We start from the raw sequence: 19,053 nt of genomic DNA, 5'->3' as shown, positions 1-19,053 counted from the left end.
TCAGTTGCACTCACTGGGTGGTTTCTCTGTACTGTGAAGGAAAAAGAAAAAGACAAGACAGTTAGCAGCAGCGCCACCTCTAGGCCCGGAATGGTATCGCTAACACATACTTGGGAAGAACTTGGAGGGTAATTCTCTAACAAGCATACGTGACACATAACATTTCATTTTCAAACACGCTTAATCCAATTCAGGGCTGCAGAAGGCTGGCATGGTTAAATTGATAAAAAGATATTTTGTAATAGCAAAGTTCAAGACAATCTTCTGAGGCAAAATACAAGTGCAATTTGAAACGTAGGATACAATAGGATAGTCGGGTCCGGTGGGGATGCACAAGTCAGAATTAGACAGATTGATAGTTGGCTGTTAATTTTTTCATTTTTTTCTTGGTGTTCCAGTAATTCTGGGTGGCACAGTGGCACAGTGGTAGCGCTGCTGCCTCGCAGTTAGGAGACCCAGGGTCGCTTCCCGAGTCCTCCCAGTGTGGAGTTTGCATGTTCTCCCAGTGTCTGTGTGGGTTTCCTCCGGGTATTCTGGTTTCCTCCCACTGTCCAAAGACATGCAGATTAGGTCCTAAATTGTCCCTAGTGTGTGCTTGGTGTGTCCTGCAGTGGGCTGGCACCATACCCAGGGTTTGTTTCCTGCCTTGTGCCCTGTGTTGGCTGGGATTGGCTCGAGCAGACCCCCGTGACCCTGTAGTTAGGATATAGCAGGTTGGACAAAGGATGGATGGATGTTCCAATAATTCACATGAACTGCAGCTGGAAAGTTGTGTTTTTTTTTCAGATTACAACGTGACAGCCTGAGTCACAATGTTCTTTATCCATAACTGTCAACCAATCAGCACACACAGTGGGAAGATAGCCTGAAAAATCATTCTAGTCCTTGAAATTACATGCGCTATTCCTCTTTTGCACGTAGGACAGCAACAAAGGCTCTCTGCTGGTATCTCTCTTGGGTCAGCTTCTCAATGGTGTCCTGATTTTGGTTCATCGTGTTCAACTCAACATGTATTCCTGGGCTTTCCTCTTCAGTAGTCCAATGCATGCCAGTTTTGGTGATGGAGCTGCCTGTTGCTTCTGATGACATGACCAATCCTTCTCCATTGTCTCTTCATCACAATGTTGGCCATACTTTCTTGACAGCATCTCAAAAACAGTTCTACACTGGTGATTATTCTTGGCCAGAAAACTTTCTGTGTGGAATGTGGCCATCATATTCATACCACCTTCCAACACTCAGTTCCCTATCAAAGAGTAGGTAAGACACAGATCCTTTGCTAAGTGTAGGTCGTGTGCTGCAGGGATTTCCACACATTGCTGAGGGTCCAGAAAGCATTCCTTGCTTTGCATAGTCTGTTCTGGATGATGTTGTCTGCTCCTCCATCATAACTTACTATGCTGTCCAGATAAATGAAAATGTCAGCCATAGGTTGGTTTTCTCTTTTTGACCTTAACAGGTGATGGGCTGTCCACACACAGTGTTCTGACCCTCATCTGAGGGTGATCTGCAATCCCACCTTCTACCCAGATGTGTTAAGAGGGTTTGATTTTTTTTTCCATGCAATTGATGGTGTAAATGTGGCAGCAAGGTGTGGTCATCAGCAAAATGAAGGTCTTCAAGGGAGAAAACAGCATCAATCATCATCTCTAGGTCCATCCTCAACTGTGCATTGTATTTCCCCATCAAAGACTGGACAGAAGAGCGCAGCAGACATCACACAGCCTTGCCTAAGCCCGGTCTTCACTTTGAAACAAATATCACTGCCCCCACCCCCATTGCTGCAAGTGGAGTTGGCATAGAAACTCCTACTGAGCAGTGAGATCTCTTGCCGTGTGCCATATGCTCTCAGAAGGTGCCAATTACAGCATGTTAATTGACGTTGAGCTACTCTTTTGCAGGGTGAGCATTCTGTTTGGATTTTCCTCACATAAGCAATGAAACGTTCAAAGATTTTTCCAAACATTCCTAATCATAGGCAGATTTAAGTATGGGGGATATGTGGGCATCTTGATAGGGTCAGCACTGGGCATCTGCACAAAAAAAAAATTCAGAATGGTCATTACAGCCTGAGCTGGTCAATCCATCAGGAGGGCTGTTTATGAAAATTAAAAGTCCAGCAATTATGTCACCGAAGGAGTTGTGCACTCTGGACACCAGGGGGTAAAAGGTAGGACCCCCCTATTCGGTCATCAAGTTTAATGCTGACTACCTGCTATGGACACCATTCTCCAAATGGGCTGATTGTAGTGAAACTAAATATAAAAGTAAAACCCATAAATTCTTTAATCGTTTGAATCACAAATATTGAAATTATTGCCCAGGCAGAGGTCAAAATGGGATGCAATAGATAAAGTATAGGAAAAGGAATCATAAGATCTTATGTCTAGTAAACAATAACATGGATACATTTTAAAGAACGCTCTTCTAATAGTTTTCCGTCCAAACTGATATTTTCAGATTGTTTGAGATCCACACTGAAACACCAGAAACAAACAAATCTTGCCTATTGGATGTGCACAGTTTATCATCTGTGAAAGTAGCAGACACTGAGTCCCAGAAAGTGTTGGGGGACCAGCGGACCCCCGTTTAATAAAGGTGGGTTGGTGGAAAAATGGGTAAAGAAAATAGCGGATGAAAAAACAGCAAAAGAAAGATGTGCCCCTGAGTGGTCCATCCATCTCACAGACTGGGAGTCAACACACTAACTGTATCCTTCCTGTCCTGGCTGGTTTTACGTTGCTGGTTCCTTAGTGACGTAGACCCAGAAGTCCTGTCACTTGTCTTCCAGATGACGTTCCCCTAAACTTCAGATGGAAAGAGATGTTGTGTTAACAAGTGCACCCCCTCTCAATCCCAGCTGGTATTACGTACCTGAGCAGAGCCTTGAGGATGGCTTCTAGACATGTGTGCCCTGACACAAACCCAAAGTAACTTAAAATGCTGGGGCTAAGAAGGAAGAAAACAAAATGGACAAAGACGACAAACAAAATTTCTGTGAAATCTGAAGAAATGACCACTAAAGAAGATGACATTTCTCATAAAGGCAATAAGGCACAATGCTAGAGCACTGCTATAAACACAAAACCAGTGCTTCTCTTCATCCTTTGTGTCTCCTACCACTGACATGACTGCTGCACGATTAGAACTAAGTGGGTGGTGTCAGATCAGAGCGGAGCAGAGGGTCCTACACAAGGCAGGGCTTATGATGGTCTCTGTTGTGATACAGTATATAATAATAATTATAACACTAAATACAGTTTTGAAAATAAGAGTACTTTTACATGTTCCTGGATGCATGGATCTTTGCCCTACCTGAATCTGAAGCTATTTGTTTTTATAATGGCATTTGTAAGCTCCCACAAAGGCCTGCAATATTTCTGAAAACAGTAATTTAGTCCAATGGCCATTTTGTAATTTTTCCAATAAGTGTATAACTAAAGAGGTGATATTTTTGTAACTTTTGTATTTTTTTTTTTATTTTTAGCAAAGACTACATTTAAAGCAGTCTTTACAGATTTTACATTTAAGATGTCATCGTTTACCTTTGTTTCATATGAGCCTGTGGTTTCTTCTGTAGAAATACATACAGTATCTCATTAAGCATTAACTAAATATGCTAGATTATGATTTCTTACCACAATGATTTGTATTTGTTTCCAGGGTCACAATCAAATCATAGCCTACAGCAGACCAGCCTATTTCTGCATTTTTTGTTGTCTTATTTGGCTACTGGAATTGGCTCTCAAGCAAGAAAACCTTCCAGTGACCTCAGTCTATGGAGTACGACTAATTTCATCAGAGTCCCTTAAATCTCTACAAGATGTTTTAATTGGTGAGTCTTATCTAGTTCCCCTACATGTATAAATATCAGAAGTATATTATGCACTTTAATCTATGTATCTGTGAATCCAACAGGTTGCTATATCACATTAGTAGTAATGAAATGCATTTCACTTGTCATTCTAACAGATGGTGCATCACAAATGTGTTGTAACAAAATGCATTGCATTTGTCATTCCAACAGATGGTGCATCAGAAACGTGTGTAGTAATAAAATGTGTTGCATTTGCCGTTCCAACAGATGGTGCACCAGAAATGTGTGTAGTAATACAATGTCTTGCATTTGTCATTCCAACAGATGGTACATTAGAAATGTGTGTAGTAATAAAATGCATTGAATTTGTCCCATCTATTATATCCAATTGCAGAACCACACAGCAGTAGGTAGGCAGTGTGGTGTAGTGGTTAAGGCTTCAGACTTCAAATCCTGAGGTTGCAGGTTCAAGCCCATGAGCAAGTCACTTCACCTGCCTGTACTCCAACTGAAAAGCAAATAAAATGTAATCAATCGTAAATGTTATAATTTGCCTTGGATAAAGGAGTCAGCCAAATAAGTAAATGTAATGTAAATGTACTATATATGTCATTGCAGGTCTACGCGAGCAGATCTGGACCAGCAGTTTAATGACGGACTATAAGTTTTGGGGTTAGTATGGTTAGCATGTACTATATACAGTTAAGATTAGGAGTTATTTAACATGAGGGGGTTAGTGTGGTTAAGGTTAGGGTTTAGTGTAGTTAGGATGTCAATTAGTTTGATTTGTGCTAACCTATAAACTTCTGTCACTAAACTGCTGGTGTAGACCTGTGTTGATGTGTGGTGCCATGGCTCTAAAGATGGGTGCCTCTCAGTCTTGTGGCCAGTGTTTCCTATCCCAGTTGGGGCATTCGGGCCATAACAGATTGACTGGGACAGTTTATCCCCCAACATGGGAGGTGGCAGTTCTTCTCAAAATACGGTCCCTGTTTGGACAACCGCAGGGTATCATGAGGCTTGTAGTTTGGAAGGACAACCCAACCAAAGGCTGCTGCCCAGAAAAGTTCTCCCTAATTTGGGGAGCTTCCACCAGACCTAAAAGTACGTCCTAGGAGCTATGCCCTGGCGCTTGTATAGAAGAAACCACAGAGGGCAAAACTCACTTTGGTGAGTGGAAGGAGAGAAGAAAGAAACTTACAGAATTGTTGGTTGTGCTGTTTTGGCCATTGTCCACATCTTCAGGGATCTCCTTTTCTGCAATGTGGCTGTGGCTGTACAGTTAGCTGATGGACATATGTTGTTTTGCATTTACAGTATGTTAATTTGTTTTGACTTTGTTTTTTGATTAATTTGAACAAATGTGTATCCTCATGTGCAGTAGCTCTGTGTTATCTATTCTTGCACTTGGTGGGCAGTGCTGTCCAAGAACAAACTAGTTGGGAGTGTTGTGTTGCATTTCTGAATGATAGCCATGATAGATTGGCCATCCAGCTCCGTGAAGAAGATTACTTGGGTTTAATTTTGTGTGCTGTAGTTACCCCATTTTTTGACATCCATTGCATGCCCAGCCTACCTGGAAGGGGTCTCTCTCTTTGAATTGCCCTTCCCAAGATTTCTTCCAATCTTTTTTTTTTTTTTGTTTCTTGGCAAGGCTAGTGGTCTCTCCAAAAACTGAGGGAGGTCTGTGATGGACTACAGTCCCATCTAGGGCTTTCTCGTACAGGGCCTGATAAAGCCCATTGAGGAATTTCTTGTGTGATTTGGGATGTATAAGAAATAATTAGTTGCTGTTGTATGCCAAATAATAAAAAAGTCTTTATCTGAACCAGTGACTGTGTTTGATGGAGTTGTGACTGGAGTTTGAGGCTCTCTGAGGTTCAATTGCTCCCCCGTGTGGTCACGCCTGTTAAGGAGGCCCCGGCACGCTGTTTGTTTCCCTTTGTGCTCTCAGTATTTACAGCATCCATCTCACGATGATAAGCGCACTACTCTTGGCACATTCGGATTCCTTGTTGTTAAATGTACGTGTGAAGAACCATAAGCCATATACATAAATTGTATTTAACCTGGGCTGACTGAATATAATATCACGAGAGGACAGATCATTCAAGTAAAACCACTGAGTATATACATTACAATTTGATTCTTGCTAGTCAGGCTTATATTAACATTCACATATTGGAATAACAAACTACTGTAGAAAAGAAATACTAATAATTAATGGAGCTTGCATTTGTGCAGCTCCCTTAAAGCCAAGATTCTTAGCAACGTCTACATATGAAGACGAGGCCAAGCACATCGCACAGAGATGTAATAATTCAAGAAGACAGATGTATTAGGCTGTGCTTTGAATAAAAACTCTTAAAAAAAGTCACATCCTACAAGATACTTAGGGTGGGGGTGTTTCGGTTATGGGAAGACTCCATAAATTCAGACATTCCTAACTTCTGTGTGTATAACACATAATAAAATTTGGAATGGATGGATAAAGGACTCGGACCCCTTCACTTTCTGCAAACTTTGTTGTGTTGCAGATTTAATTTTAAATTGTGAAACTTGTTGTTTTCGCCCATTGGTCTACGCTCAATAATCCACAAGTGAAGATGTGTTTTCAGACAAGTTCATTAAAAATCTAAAACTGAAATCTCTCCTCTATTGATGTATTCAGACCCTCTGCTGTGGCGCTCCCTATTGAGCTCAAGTGCACCCTGTTTGCTTTAATTCTCCTTGAGATGTGTTGAGAACTTGAATGGCATCCACCTTTTGTTGGGACATCGTTTAGAAAGGCTCACGTCTCTCTGGGTGTAGAAGGGCCCATGATTCACATTGCATGTCAGGATAAAAACCAAGCCATGAAGTTCAAGGAGCTGTCTGTAGACCAAACGGTGGTGAGGCGTAGATCCTGCATGACAGGCAGGTTTGGCGGTTTCATTTTACATAAATTCAGACATTCATAACTTCTTCCAAACACAAACCTATACTGAAAACACAGGAACACAGTGTCCTCGATGATTATGAAATGGAAGAAGTTTGGAACCACCAGAGCTCTTCCCAGAGTTGGCCATCTGGCCAAACTGAAAGCATTGGTTAGGGTTGTTGACCTAAAACCAAATGGTCACTCTAACAGAGCTTCAGAAGTCCACTGTTGAGAGGGGAGAACCTGTCTCTGCAGTGCTCCATTCCTCAGGTGTTCATCGTGCAGTGGCCGGCATACTTGTCATGCAGCATTTTAAAGGACTCAGAGATCAGGAGGATAAAGACTCTCTGGTCTAATGAAGCAAAAACTGAACTCATTGAGCAGAACTCCAAGCACTTTGTCTGGCAGAGACCTCACGCTGCTCATCACCAGCCTAATACCAACCCTACAGTGATGCGTGGTGGTGGCAGCGTCATGCTACAGTATGTGGGTGCTTCTCAGTGGCAGAAAAAGCGAGACTGGTCAGAACTGCGAGAGAAGAGAGAGAATTGGTCATGAATGTGGCACAATACAGAGAGGTCCTTGAAGAACATCTGCTCCAGAGTGCACTGGCAGGAGTTTACCAGCACAGAGCCAAGACAATGTTGGAGTAGCTTCAGAACAAGTCTCTGACTGTACATGAGTTGCCCTGCCAAAGGTTGTATCAGGTCAGGTTGGGGAGCATGCACTAGTACAGTGTGTTGCCACACCTCAGGATCCTGCTTAGCAAACCCCCAGGCAAACATGTGTTCCAGTCCATAAGGAATGACACTATCTGTCACAGCCAGGTGATAAGTGGGCATCACCTTTGTCCTGGTTCAGGCACTCGGGTCCTCAATAATGAGAGTCCTGCAAGCCGGATCAACCTCCGGAAATTGCACCACATGGCCATAGTGCCGTAACTGACGCTGCCTCACAATGCAGGTAATTTGCCTCATTCGGGACCCCATGAGCAACCCCTCATTCGACACAAAGTCAAACCAGCAGTACCCAAGGATTCTCTGAAGAGAGACAGTACCGAAAGAGTCCAGTCTTCATCTCAGGTCACTGGATAGTGTCCATGTCTTGCAACCATATAGCAAAACAAGAAGCACCAGGACTCTAAAGACTTCGATCTTCATCCTTTTGTACAGAAATTGGGAGTGCCATACACGCCTTTCCAGCAACCTCATGACCACTGATTCTCTCCCAATCTGTCTACTGATACATAGAGACATGGATGTTGTTGCTGAGGTAAGTAAACCTCTCAATGAAATCAACACTCTCTCTGCAGACAGACACACTGCTGATGGCTGTACCCAAGAGATCATTAAAGGCCTGGATGTTGGTTTTTATCAGAATAATTGCAAGCCCAGACATTCAGACTCCTCGCTCAGTCTCTCGAGAGCCCCGATCAGAGCCTCCATTGACTCTGTGAAGATCACAGCATTGTCAGCAAAGTCAAAATCAGTGAATCTTTTGTCACCAGCAGATGCCCCACAGCCACTGGACCCCCAAAGCCCATACTTAAATCTCTTAGAATGCTGGTGACAGTACCCATTCATCATGACATTGACCTGAAGCATACAGCACTATGTCCGGCGAAGACCAGGCACTACTCATCACCTGCCTGATACCATCCCTACCATGAAACATGGAGGTGGCAACAACATGCTTGACAGCGGCAGGAACAGGGAGACTGGTCAAAACTGAGCAAATGCAAACAAATACAGAGAGGTCCTTGAAGAAAACCTCCTTCAGAAGGCACATGAATGCAAGCTGGGGCGATGATTCACCTTTCAGCACAACAATGACCCGAAGCATACAACACTGGAGTGGCTTCAGGACAAGTGTGCTTGAGTGGTCCCGCCAAAGTCCAGACTTAAACTCCTGTGGCCACCAGGAGACACACTAGCTCATTAAACCTGACACAGACAGACACTTGGCCCAAGTCTCTGGAACACACACGTTTTATTTTCAAGGGAGAAACGTTATTCACTTGCTTCCCACCTGCACAGCACAGTGACCATACAAGGCACAGTCAAATAAGCACAGCACTTCTCTTCTTTTCTCCCTTGTCCTTCTGCTTCCACTCCTCCTCTGGCAAGCTTCGTTCTTCTTGCTCCCAACTCTGGCTCCTCAAGCAATGGCAGGAAACTCCTTTTATGTGATCCCCAGAAGTATTTCCGGTGTGCTGAATGCTTGACCTGGGAGCATTTCTGGGTACAGTTGTAGTCCCTGCAAGTAGGACTTTCATGTCCTCATAGCATCACCTGGCGACACCCAACAGGACTGAGTCACCAAACTCCAATTCCCATGAAGCCCTGTGGGAAACCGTGGTGCTGTTGCAACTCGGATGGGCTGTCATCTAGTGCTACAGGGGAGATAATGCTCTATGCCTGCTCTCTTTCCACCAGTCCTCTCAATATGGAGGCGTCCTGGTTGGGCAATGTCTGTGGCTGTTCCTCACACCCCATAGAACATCCAATCTAATGGAGCTCAACAAGATCTGTTGGGAAGAATGGAATAAATTACTCAAATCCAGGCATGGAAAGCTTGTAGAGATTTACTCAAGAAGACTGGTGTTCAAGGCTTGAACAAAACAGAAAAACAGTGATAAAGTTTTGGGGAGTCCACCCCATATGTTGTTACCACCACTAATAATGGGCAGAAAGTAATCATAAAAGACTGAGACAAGACAGGCTGATATGGTGAGTGGAGGGTTTGTTTTTTATATTTTCTTGGCAGGAAGAGGTGGGATAGGAAGTGAAGTGAGGTCAGCAGAGTGGAGGGGTCTGGTACTGAATGTAGGTGGAGTTTTAAGTGGTCTTCCCTTCTGAAGGTCTGCGAAAGATGAAGAAAAGGCATTAGTGTGATTCATCAAGCCCTGTCTCTGTAACTAACCCTCAGCTAAACCCTTAGACTGCCTCCCACGCACACGTGTGTGACAAGGCACTTCTACAAAGTACCTAATTAAGGGTCTGAATACTTATACGAATGAGAGCTTTCAGTTTTTGACTTTTTATTCATTTGCAAACCTTTCTGCAGACATGTTTTACTTTGCCATTCTGGGTTATTGAGTGTAGATTAATGGGCAAAAATGTCAAATGTATCCATTTAAAATTTAATCTGTAACAAAATAAAGTGTACAGAATGTGATGGGGTCTGAACACTTTTGGAAATAAATTAAGTTGAATTATTTTACATCTTAGAAGAACTAATGAAGGTAACATAAATTAACAGGCTGTTAAATGCGTCTGGGGTCCCATGTATAAATGGTGCATTCCACACTCACATTGTGATGTATAAAAACTAAACTTGGCGTAAAGCCGCGCACATTCTCATGCCAGGTCAAACCATTATATATGCACGTTTTCAGCTCAGTTTTGCAAACTGGTTGCACCCAGCATCAATAGAGTGCTACTGTTCCTGTGTGGTTTCCTTTTATTTGTTTGATTCACATCCCTGACGTGGTTTTATCAAATACACTGAAATCAACCACATATCGTTTTTTAGTTTAAGGCATCTGATTGTAATCAACCTATAACAATATAATGGTGCACCGAATGTCCAAACTATTCCAAATACTATAGCTGTTTTAGCGTTGTCACTGTCAGTGCACCCCTCAGAGTATTTAACCCTCTGTATCTGAGTGTGGAATCACAGCTCTGCAGCAGCTGATTGGATTATTGGGATGCAGCATTTAGCACACGCTGCCTCAGCCATGTGCACAGTGTATTTGAACTTCACCCATACGGCAAACGCTTCAGAGACTTTCCTGTAGGGACCTCGCACTACAGTTTCATCCTAAGAGCTCTAAGCGCACTCAATCGGTCCATCAAGTGCTCCCAGTAGAATTGTTTCTACTTATAAGTACAATTACCTCACTGTAAACTTGCATTACAGTTGTAATTTTGCACAACCTGAGACACTTATGCTTTCATATTGTATATTTTTCACTGTTTTTTATCCTATTATTATTATTATTGTTTTTGTTGTTGTTATTTTACCATTTTATGGGAAAATAAGTTTATGGAGGATTTGCGTATTGAATCTCATTGTACCATACAATAAGAATAAAGGACTTCAATTCAGTTCAATTCAACACAAGAGAGCGAGTATTTACAGATGATGACAGCTGGCTTCTAAGTTTAGATGTCCAGGCGCTATCTTCTTAGAGCTCTTGATATCATTTTTAAGATGAAATGCAGTAAAGTATATACAGTATTTTACATTATACAGATATATTTTTAACTTAATTTAAATAATGTATACTGTTATTAAACGTGTGGACACAGTAGACAGCACTAGCAATTAATGTTCTGGGATTGTTCCTGCCTCGCACTTTATGCTTGCTGGGACCTTAGATGGACAGATGGATGGAATAGTTAAACATGTACTACGAAGATATTTCAATGTTCCTTAAAAGTTTTGAAGAATCAGCATTCTAAGCTTATAGATGGCTTGACTTTTATTAAAGAGTTGATTGTGTGGCAATTGGTTACTTGGAGAAAGAAAAGGAAGGACAGGAATTGGAAGTTAGAGCATTTGAAAGAGACAGTACTGCTGCAATGAATTATTTCACTGAAGGTCACGCACGGTGCAGCATGCAACTTGCAGAAGGCAGGAATAATTTCTGGATGGGGTGCCAGCTCATCACTACCCCGCACCACTGTTTAATACATTCTTTAATTCATTTCATCATGAAAATGATATCAACCATACATTTTACTATTTAAATTGTTCACAGAGCTGTAATATCATCAATGTAATGGATTCTGTGTCCTGTCGGCATAAGAGAAAGCCCGTTTAAGAAGAATGTAGTGATTCACACACATAGAGCACACAGAATACAAAGCATTTAACGTGCTACTTTAGTTACGATGGGACCTGAGAAACTAGTAAATCAAAAGATTTTAAGATAAGGTTTATGACGTTCTACTTTAATGACAAAATAAACTATGCAATTAAAGTGGAACTTTTGAGATTAAAGTTGACATTTCAAGCTTGTTTTTTCCACTGTGTCCCTATATTTTTTCTTTTCTCTGTACCTTAATAAGCTTTCATATGACTTTCTAATCTTGAACCTTCGATCAACTTCCTTTTGTTATTTATACAACTGCTTAAACCAACAAATACTGTAGTATGTTTTTCATTGCCTCCACTTGGCATTCGCTGATATTCTTCTTTTTTCCCCGTGCTTTTGCCATTGTCTTTTCAAATAATACTGAACTTAAGGGAATATTTATATTGATTTGCATATTCAAAGGGGCATAATTCTGGGAGGATACGGGGTGGGACAACAGGCACATGCACGAGCGTTACATTTCACACAGACCGGGATTTATGTAGTGGAAGTGCATGGAAGTTGGCTTACGCATGGTTTTGTGCATTCAAATTTTTTTTGTTTTGTGTGTACACACATTTCAACTTTTGTCTGTATGCCATGTTTTAGTGTGAATTCTAAGCATGGAATTATGCATGAGGCATCTGGTCTTTGGGGGATTTCATAATGGAGCAGAAATGAGCAACACCTTGTGTTTATTTATTAACTGATGAATGTAGACATGTGCTCTATGTTCTGGGTATTTTGCCATGTTATCTGTTTAATACTAATACATTTTAATGTTTGTGCTAAAGCCTTGCTAGCACGTTGGCATGTCTGTGTGAGCGATGTCAGGTGGGACCCTGAAGAGGCCAGTGAGGGGCTGGTCTTGTGTTCAGATTGGCGGTCAAGGAAGAGTCTGGGTTTATAACAAAGTTTTTATCACCCTATGAACTATCATCAGCCGTGCAGACATTGCAGTGTCCCCTGATAGAGGGTTCTTCATTGTTTTGACAATTTATATGAGAAGAACAATGAAAATAGATTGCACCATCCTCCTATTGTCCTGTAATTTTTTTTTTCAACTAAAATGCACCACTTCATCCTCTTCTGTTTTACAGCTTCCACATGTTGCTTTCCAGTTATCTTTCTTCTGGGTCTTCTTCCTCAGATCAACACCTTCTTCATCTACCTGCTGGAACAAATTGACACACACTTTTTTGGAGGAACTGGTAGGTGTCTGCACCACCACCCGTGTCGCAAGTTCGATCGGATGTGCAAGTAAGAGTTTCACTGTACTGTGCACGCATGACACATCTACCTGAACATTAAAAAAAATGTAGCTTAGTGGATAAAGGGCATCCCACTGGAATAGATCTGTTGCTCAACACTCTACGCCCACAGGTTTGTGGATACTTGACCATGACACCTGTTTGAGCCTGTTGGGCGTCTCATTCCAAAACCATGGGTAGTAATATGGAGTTGGCCACCACACCTCCACTCTTCTGAGACAGGCTTTTCAGATTTTGGAGCGAGTCCGCGGGAATTTGTGTCCAATCAGCCAAAAGAACAACCGTAAGGTCAGGTACTGATGTTGGACATGATGACCTGGTTCACAATCACCAAAGGTGTTCAATAGGGGTGAGGTCAGGGCTTCTGTTCAGGCCACTCGAGTTCCTCCATGTCTTTATGGACCTGGCTTTGTGCACCTGGGTACAGCCAAGCAGGAACAGAAAATAACCTTCATCAAACTATTGACACAAAGACGGAAGCCCTCGGTAATCTAAAATGTCTTTGTCTGCGGTAGCGTTAACAGTATTCTTCACTAGAACCAAGGGGCCAATTCCAAACCCTGAAAAACAGCCCCAGATAATTGTTTGGTCTACACTAAACTTAACAATAGACACTATGCAGTTGAGACGGTAGCGTCCTCATGGCATCCACAAACCCAGATTTGTCCATCAGACTGCCAGACAGTAGAGTGACATTCATCATTCCACATTTCCACTGCTCCAGAGTCCAATGGTGGCGTGGTTTACATCACTGCAGCCACCACGTGAAAATGCACATAGAGATCCCAGGCTTGTATGCAACTACTCAGCCATGGTAACCCATCTCACAGAGTTCCTGGCACACCATTCTTGTGCTGTATTTGCTTCCAAATGCAGTTTATAACTCTGTTGTGGGTGATAAAGCAGATGATGGGCGATTTTTACATGCTATGCCATTCATTACTGTGTGAGTTTGCATGGTCTACCATTTTGTGGCTGAGCTGCTGTTGCTTCAGATGTTTCCACTTCATAACAATAGCACTTACAGTTGACTGGGGCAAATCACATCCTGACTCATGGCAAAGGTGGCATCCTGTGACAGTGCCATGTTCAAAGTCACTGAGCTCTTCAGTATGACCCATTCTACTGCTGATGTTTAATAATGGAGACTGCATGGCTATGTGCTTGACTTTATGCACCTGCTAACAACAGGTCTGTGGCTTAAACATCTTGTGAAAGGAAGGTAAAACCTGGCAATCCCTGTTGACATGAAAAGAAACAGAATGAAAATACGAAGTATATGGTAAATTTCAGCCAAATAACTGAAAAGGTTTTGCAGGTTAGAGAGGTCCCACTATGCTCTCTGTTACCCTCACAATAGGGTCAAAAGAAAGACTCCCATTTTGGCCAATCTGCCACTTATAAGTGCCTGAAGCTGGAAGGGGTGGGGCTTGAGGGGTTTGCTGGGGCGTGGCCAGGCATCTTCTGGCTTCTTGCAAAAGTGGTTCTTCTCATCCCAGAGTGACAGAGTCTTGCACACGTGTGGGACAACCTCAACCCAAAAATTTGTACGCCTTTCATATATATTCTTTTTATAAAAGGAGGAAGAAGCCATGCTGTTGCTGAAGGTCTGTTTCAACAAGATGTTTAAGCCTCATCCTTACTCAGTCAAGGGTAGAAGATGTAGATCCTTGGTTCCTAAGATTCTGATTAGTGTCACTTTCATAATCTTATAGATAGAATTTTATTTGTTCCCACCGGGAAGTTTATCTTTTTACAGAAACTGTTTAAATTAATAAGTACAAAAATATACTGAAAGACACTATATAACAGATAGATACATAGGGAGATTTGAAAGGCACTTCATAATAGATATGAAAGGCAATATATAACACATAGACAGAGATTAAGTAAAAACACTGAGTTTAAGCTTTTACTTAAAAATTACATTTATTTCCGTAATAATATATATATATATATATATATATATATATATTGTATAGGTGCCGGTCATAAAATTAGAATATCATGACAAAGTTGATTTATTTCAGTAATTCCATTCAAAAAGTGAAACTTGTATATTAGATTCATTCATTACACACAGACTGATGTATTTCAAATGTTTATTTCTTTTAATTTTGATGATTATAACTGACAACTAATGAAAGTCCCAAATTCAGTATCTCGGAAAATTAGAATATCAATTAAGACCAATGCAAAAAAAGGATTTTTAGAAATGTTGGCCAACTGAAAGGTATGAACATGAAAAGTATGAGCATGTACAGCACTCAATATTTAGTTGGGGCTCCTTTGGCCTGGATTACTGCAGCAATGCGGCATGGCATGGAGTCGATCAGTCTGTGGCACTGCTCAGGTGTTATGAGAGCCCATGTTGCTCTGATAGTGGCCTTCAGCTCTTCTGAATTGTTGGGTCTGGCATATGGCATCTTCTACTTCACAATACCCCATAGATTTTCTATGGGTTAAGGTCAGGCGAGTTTGCTGGCCAATCAAGAACAGGGATACCATGGTCCTTAAACCAGGTACTGGTAGTTTTGGCACTGTGTGCAGGTGCCAGGTCCTGTTGGAAAATGAAATCTGCATCTCCATAAAGTTTGTCAGCAGCAGGAAGCATGAAGTGCTCTAAAACTTCCTGGTAGATGGCTGTGTTGACCTTGGACCTCAGAAAACACAATGGACCAACACCAGCAGATGACATGGCACCCCAAACCATCACTGACTGTGGAAACTTTACACTGGACCTCAAGCAACGTGGATTCTGTGCCTCTCCTCTCTTCCTCCAGACTCTGGGACCTTGATTTCCAAAGGAAATGCAAAATTTACTTTCATCAGAGAACATAACTTTGGACCACACAGCAGCAGTCCGGTCGAGACGCTTCTGACGCTGTCTCTTGTTCAAGAGTGGCTTGACACAAGGAATGCGACAGCTGAAACCCATGTCTTGCATACGTCTGTGTGTGGTGGTTCTTGAAGCACTGACTCCAGCTGCAGTCCACTCTTTGTGAATCTCCCCCACAGTTTTGAATGGGTTTTGTTTCACAATCCTCTCCAGGGTGCGGTTATCCCTATTGCTTGTACACTTTTTTCTACCACATCTTGTCCTTCCCTTCTCCTCTTTATTAATGTGCTTGGACACAGAGCTCTGTGAACAGCCAGCCTCTTTAGCAATGACCTTTTGTGTCTTGCCCTCCTTGTGCAAGGTGTCAATGGTCGTCTTTTGGACAACTGTCAAGTCAGCAGTCTTCCCCATGATTGTGTAGCCTACAGAACTAGACTGAGAGACCATTTAAAGGCTTTTGCAGGTGTTTTGAGTTAATTAGCTGATTAGAGTGTGGCACCAGGTGTCTTCAATATTGAACCTTTTCACAATATTCAAATTTTCGAGATACTGAATTTGGGACTTTCATTCGTTGTCAGTTATAATCATCAAAATTAAAAGAAACAAACATTTGAAATACATCAGTCTGTGTGTAATGAATGAATCTAATATACAAGTTTCACTTTTTGAATGGAATTACTGAAATAAATCAACTTTGTCATGATATTCTAATTTTATGACCGGCACCTGTATATATACATATATACAGTGCATCTGGAAAGTATTCACAGCGCATCACTTTTTCCACATTTTGTTATGTTACAGCCTTATTCCAAAATGGATTAAATTCATTTTTTTCCTCAAAATTCTACACACAACACCCCATAATGACAATGTGAAAAAGTTTACTTGAGATTTTTGCAAATTTATTAAAAATAAAAAACTGAGAAATCACATGTACATAAGTATTCACAGCCTTTGCTCAATACTTTGTCGATGCACCTTTGGCAGCAATTACAGCCTCAAGTCTTTTGAATATGATGCCACAAGCTTGGCACACCTATCCTTGGCCAGTTTCGCACATTCATCTTTGCAGCACCTCTCAAGCTCCATCAGGTTGGATGGGAAGCGTCGGTGCACAGCCATTTTAAGATCTCTCCAGAGATGTTCAATCAGATTCAAGTCTGGGCTCTGGCTGGGCCACTCAAGGACATTCACAGAGTTGTCCTGAAGCCACTCCTGTGATATCTTGGCTGTGTGCTTAGGGTCGTTGTTCTGCTGAAAGATGAACCGTCGCCCCAGTCTGAGGTCAAGAGTGCTCTGGAGCAGGTTTTCATCCAGGATGTCTCTGTACATTGCTGCAGTCATCTTTCCCTTTATCCTGACTAGTCTCCCAGTTCCTGCCGCTGAAAAACATCCCCACAGTATGATGCTGCCACCACCATTGCTTCACTGTAGGGATGGTATTGGCCTGGTGATGAGCGCTGCCTGGTTTCCTCAAACGTGAAGCCTGGCATTCACACCAAAGAGTTCAATCTTTGTCTCATCAGACCAGAGAATTTTGTTTCTCATGGTCTGAGAGTCCTTCAGGTGCCTTTTGGCAAACTCCAGGCGGGCTGCCATGTGCCTTTTACTAAGGAGTGGCTTCCGTCTGGCCACTCTACCATACAGGCCTGATTAGTGGATTGCTGCAGAGATGGTTGTCCTTCTGGAAGGTTCTCCTCTCTCCACAGTGGACCTCTTGAGCTCTGACAGAGTGACCGTTGGGTTCTTGGTCACCTCCCTGACTTCTCCCCCGATTGCTCAGTTTAGATGGCCGGCCAGCTCTAGGAAGAGTCCTGGTGATTTCGAACTTCTTCCACTTATGGATGATGGAGGCCACTGTGCTCACTGGGACCTTCAAAGCAGCAGAAATTTTTTCTGTAACCTTCCCCTGATTTGTGCCTCAATACAATCCTGTCTCAGAGGTCTACAGACAATTCTTTTGACTTCATGCTTGGTTTGTGCTCTGACATGAACTGTCAACTGTGGGACCTTATATAGACAGGTGTGTGCCTTTCCAAATCATGTCCAATCAACTGAATTTACCACAGGTGGACTTCAATTAAGCTGCAGAAACATCTCAAGGATGATCAGGGGAAACAGGATGCACCTGAGCTCAATTTTGAGCTTCATGGCAAAGGCTGTGAATACTTATGTACATGTGCTTTCTCAGTTTTTTAATTTTTAATAAATTTGCAAAAATCTCAAGTAAACTTTTTCACGTTGTCATTATGGTGTGTTGTGTGTAGAATTCTGAGGAAAAAAATGAATTTAATCCATTTTGGAATAAGGCTGTAACAGAACAAAATGTGGAAAAAGTGATGCCCTGTGAATACTTTCCGGATGCACTGTATATATAATATATATATATATATATATATATATATATATATATATATATATATATATATATATATATATATATATATATATATACTGTATATATGGTCTAAATACACACCAGAATGACTAAAAAGAAAAGCAAACTGAGGCATTTATTATGCAGGCCTATACCTTTTGATATAAAGGACCCCCAGTCTGGTTTCTTGACACACTTCTGCTGAATGATTGATTGGCTGAAAGTCCTCAGTGTTGGTGTGTCAGAGAGAGGATGTGAAGCATTGATCATAATGACACTCATTTTTATTTTAATTCTCTCCTTTGTTACGAACTCCAGGTGGTCCAGAGTGCATCCTGTAACTGACTTGCCTGTTTAATTAGCCTGTTGATGCGGTGAGCCTTTCTTAAAGGGATGCTACCAGCCCAGCACACCACACTGGCCATCACAGAGTTGTAAAAGATGTGAAGGAGTCCTAAGCAATACCAACCTATTTTGCCCTTATAGTTCCTCTCTGTCCCGAGACCAGCCCAAACAGTCATTGATGTGGACCTCCAAATACTTGTACAAGTGCTCCACCTCTACATCAACTCCCTACTTAGTGACTGGACATAGAAGCCCTTTTGTGCCGTGAAAGTCAATAATCAGTTCTTTGGTTTTTCTGATGTTAAGTGGCAGACAGTTCTCAAAGTTCTCCATATGACTCCTCTGCTGTCTCATCCTTCGTTATTAATACACCCCATAAGTACAGAGCCATCTGAGAATTTCTGCAAGTGACATGACCTGCTGTTATATTTGTAGTCGGAGGTGTACAGTGAAGTGAAGAGAAAAGGAGTTGGGACTCTTCCTTGTTCCTTTTATTATAACAAGCTGTGAATTTCCCCTTGGGATTAATAAAGTATCTATCTATCTATCTATCTATCTATCTATCTATCTATCTATCTATCTATCTATCTATCTATCTATCTATCTATCTATCTATC

At 41.8% G+C, this 19,053-nt stretch overlaps 1 protein-coding gene across 3 annotated transcripts in view; it reads left to right on the top strand.

The window, feature by feature from the left end:
• Nucleotides 1-19,053, top strand: part of pcnx2 (pecanex 2) — a 274,360-nt gene that overhangs the window by 103,971 nt on the left and 151,336 nt on the right. For all 3 annotated transcript variants that reach the window (XM_039738452.1, XM_039738451.1, XM_039738453.1), the window contains 2 exons: nucleotides 3,664-3,835; nucleotides 12,702-12,812. In XM_039738452.1, the coding sequence (XP_039594386.1) occupies nucleotides 3,664-3,835; nucleotides 12,702-12,812 (283 nt within the window). The remainder of the gene's footprint in view (nucleotides 1-3,663; nucleotides 3,836-12,701; nucleotides 12,813-19,053) is intronic.

This window comes from Polypterus senegalus, chromosome 16 (assembly GCF_016835505.1).
Source record: "Polypterus senegalus isolate Bchr_013 chromosome 16, ASM1683550v1, whole genome shotgun sequence".
Lineage (NCBI taxonomy): Eukaryota > Metazoa > Chordata > Cladistia > Polypteriformes > Polypteridae > Polypterus > Polypterus senegalus.
The sequence above is the reverse complement of the archived record's forward strand: the minus strand, read 5'-3'. Positions and strand labels throughout refer to the sequence as shown.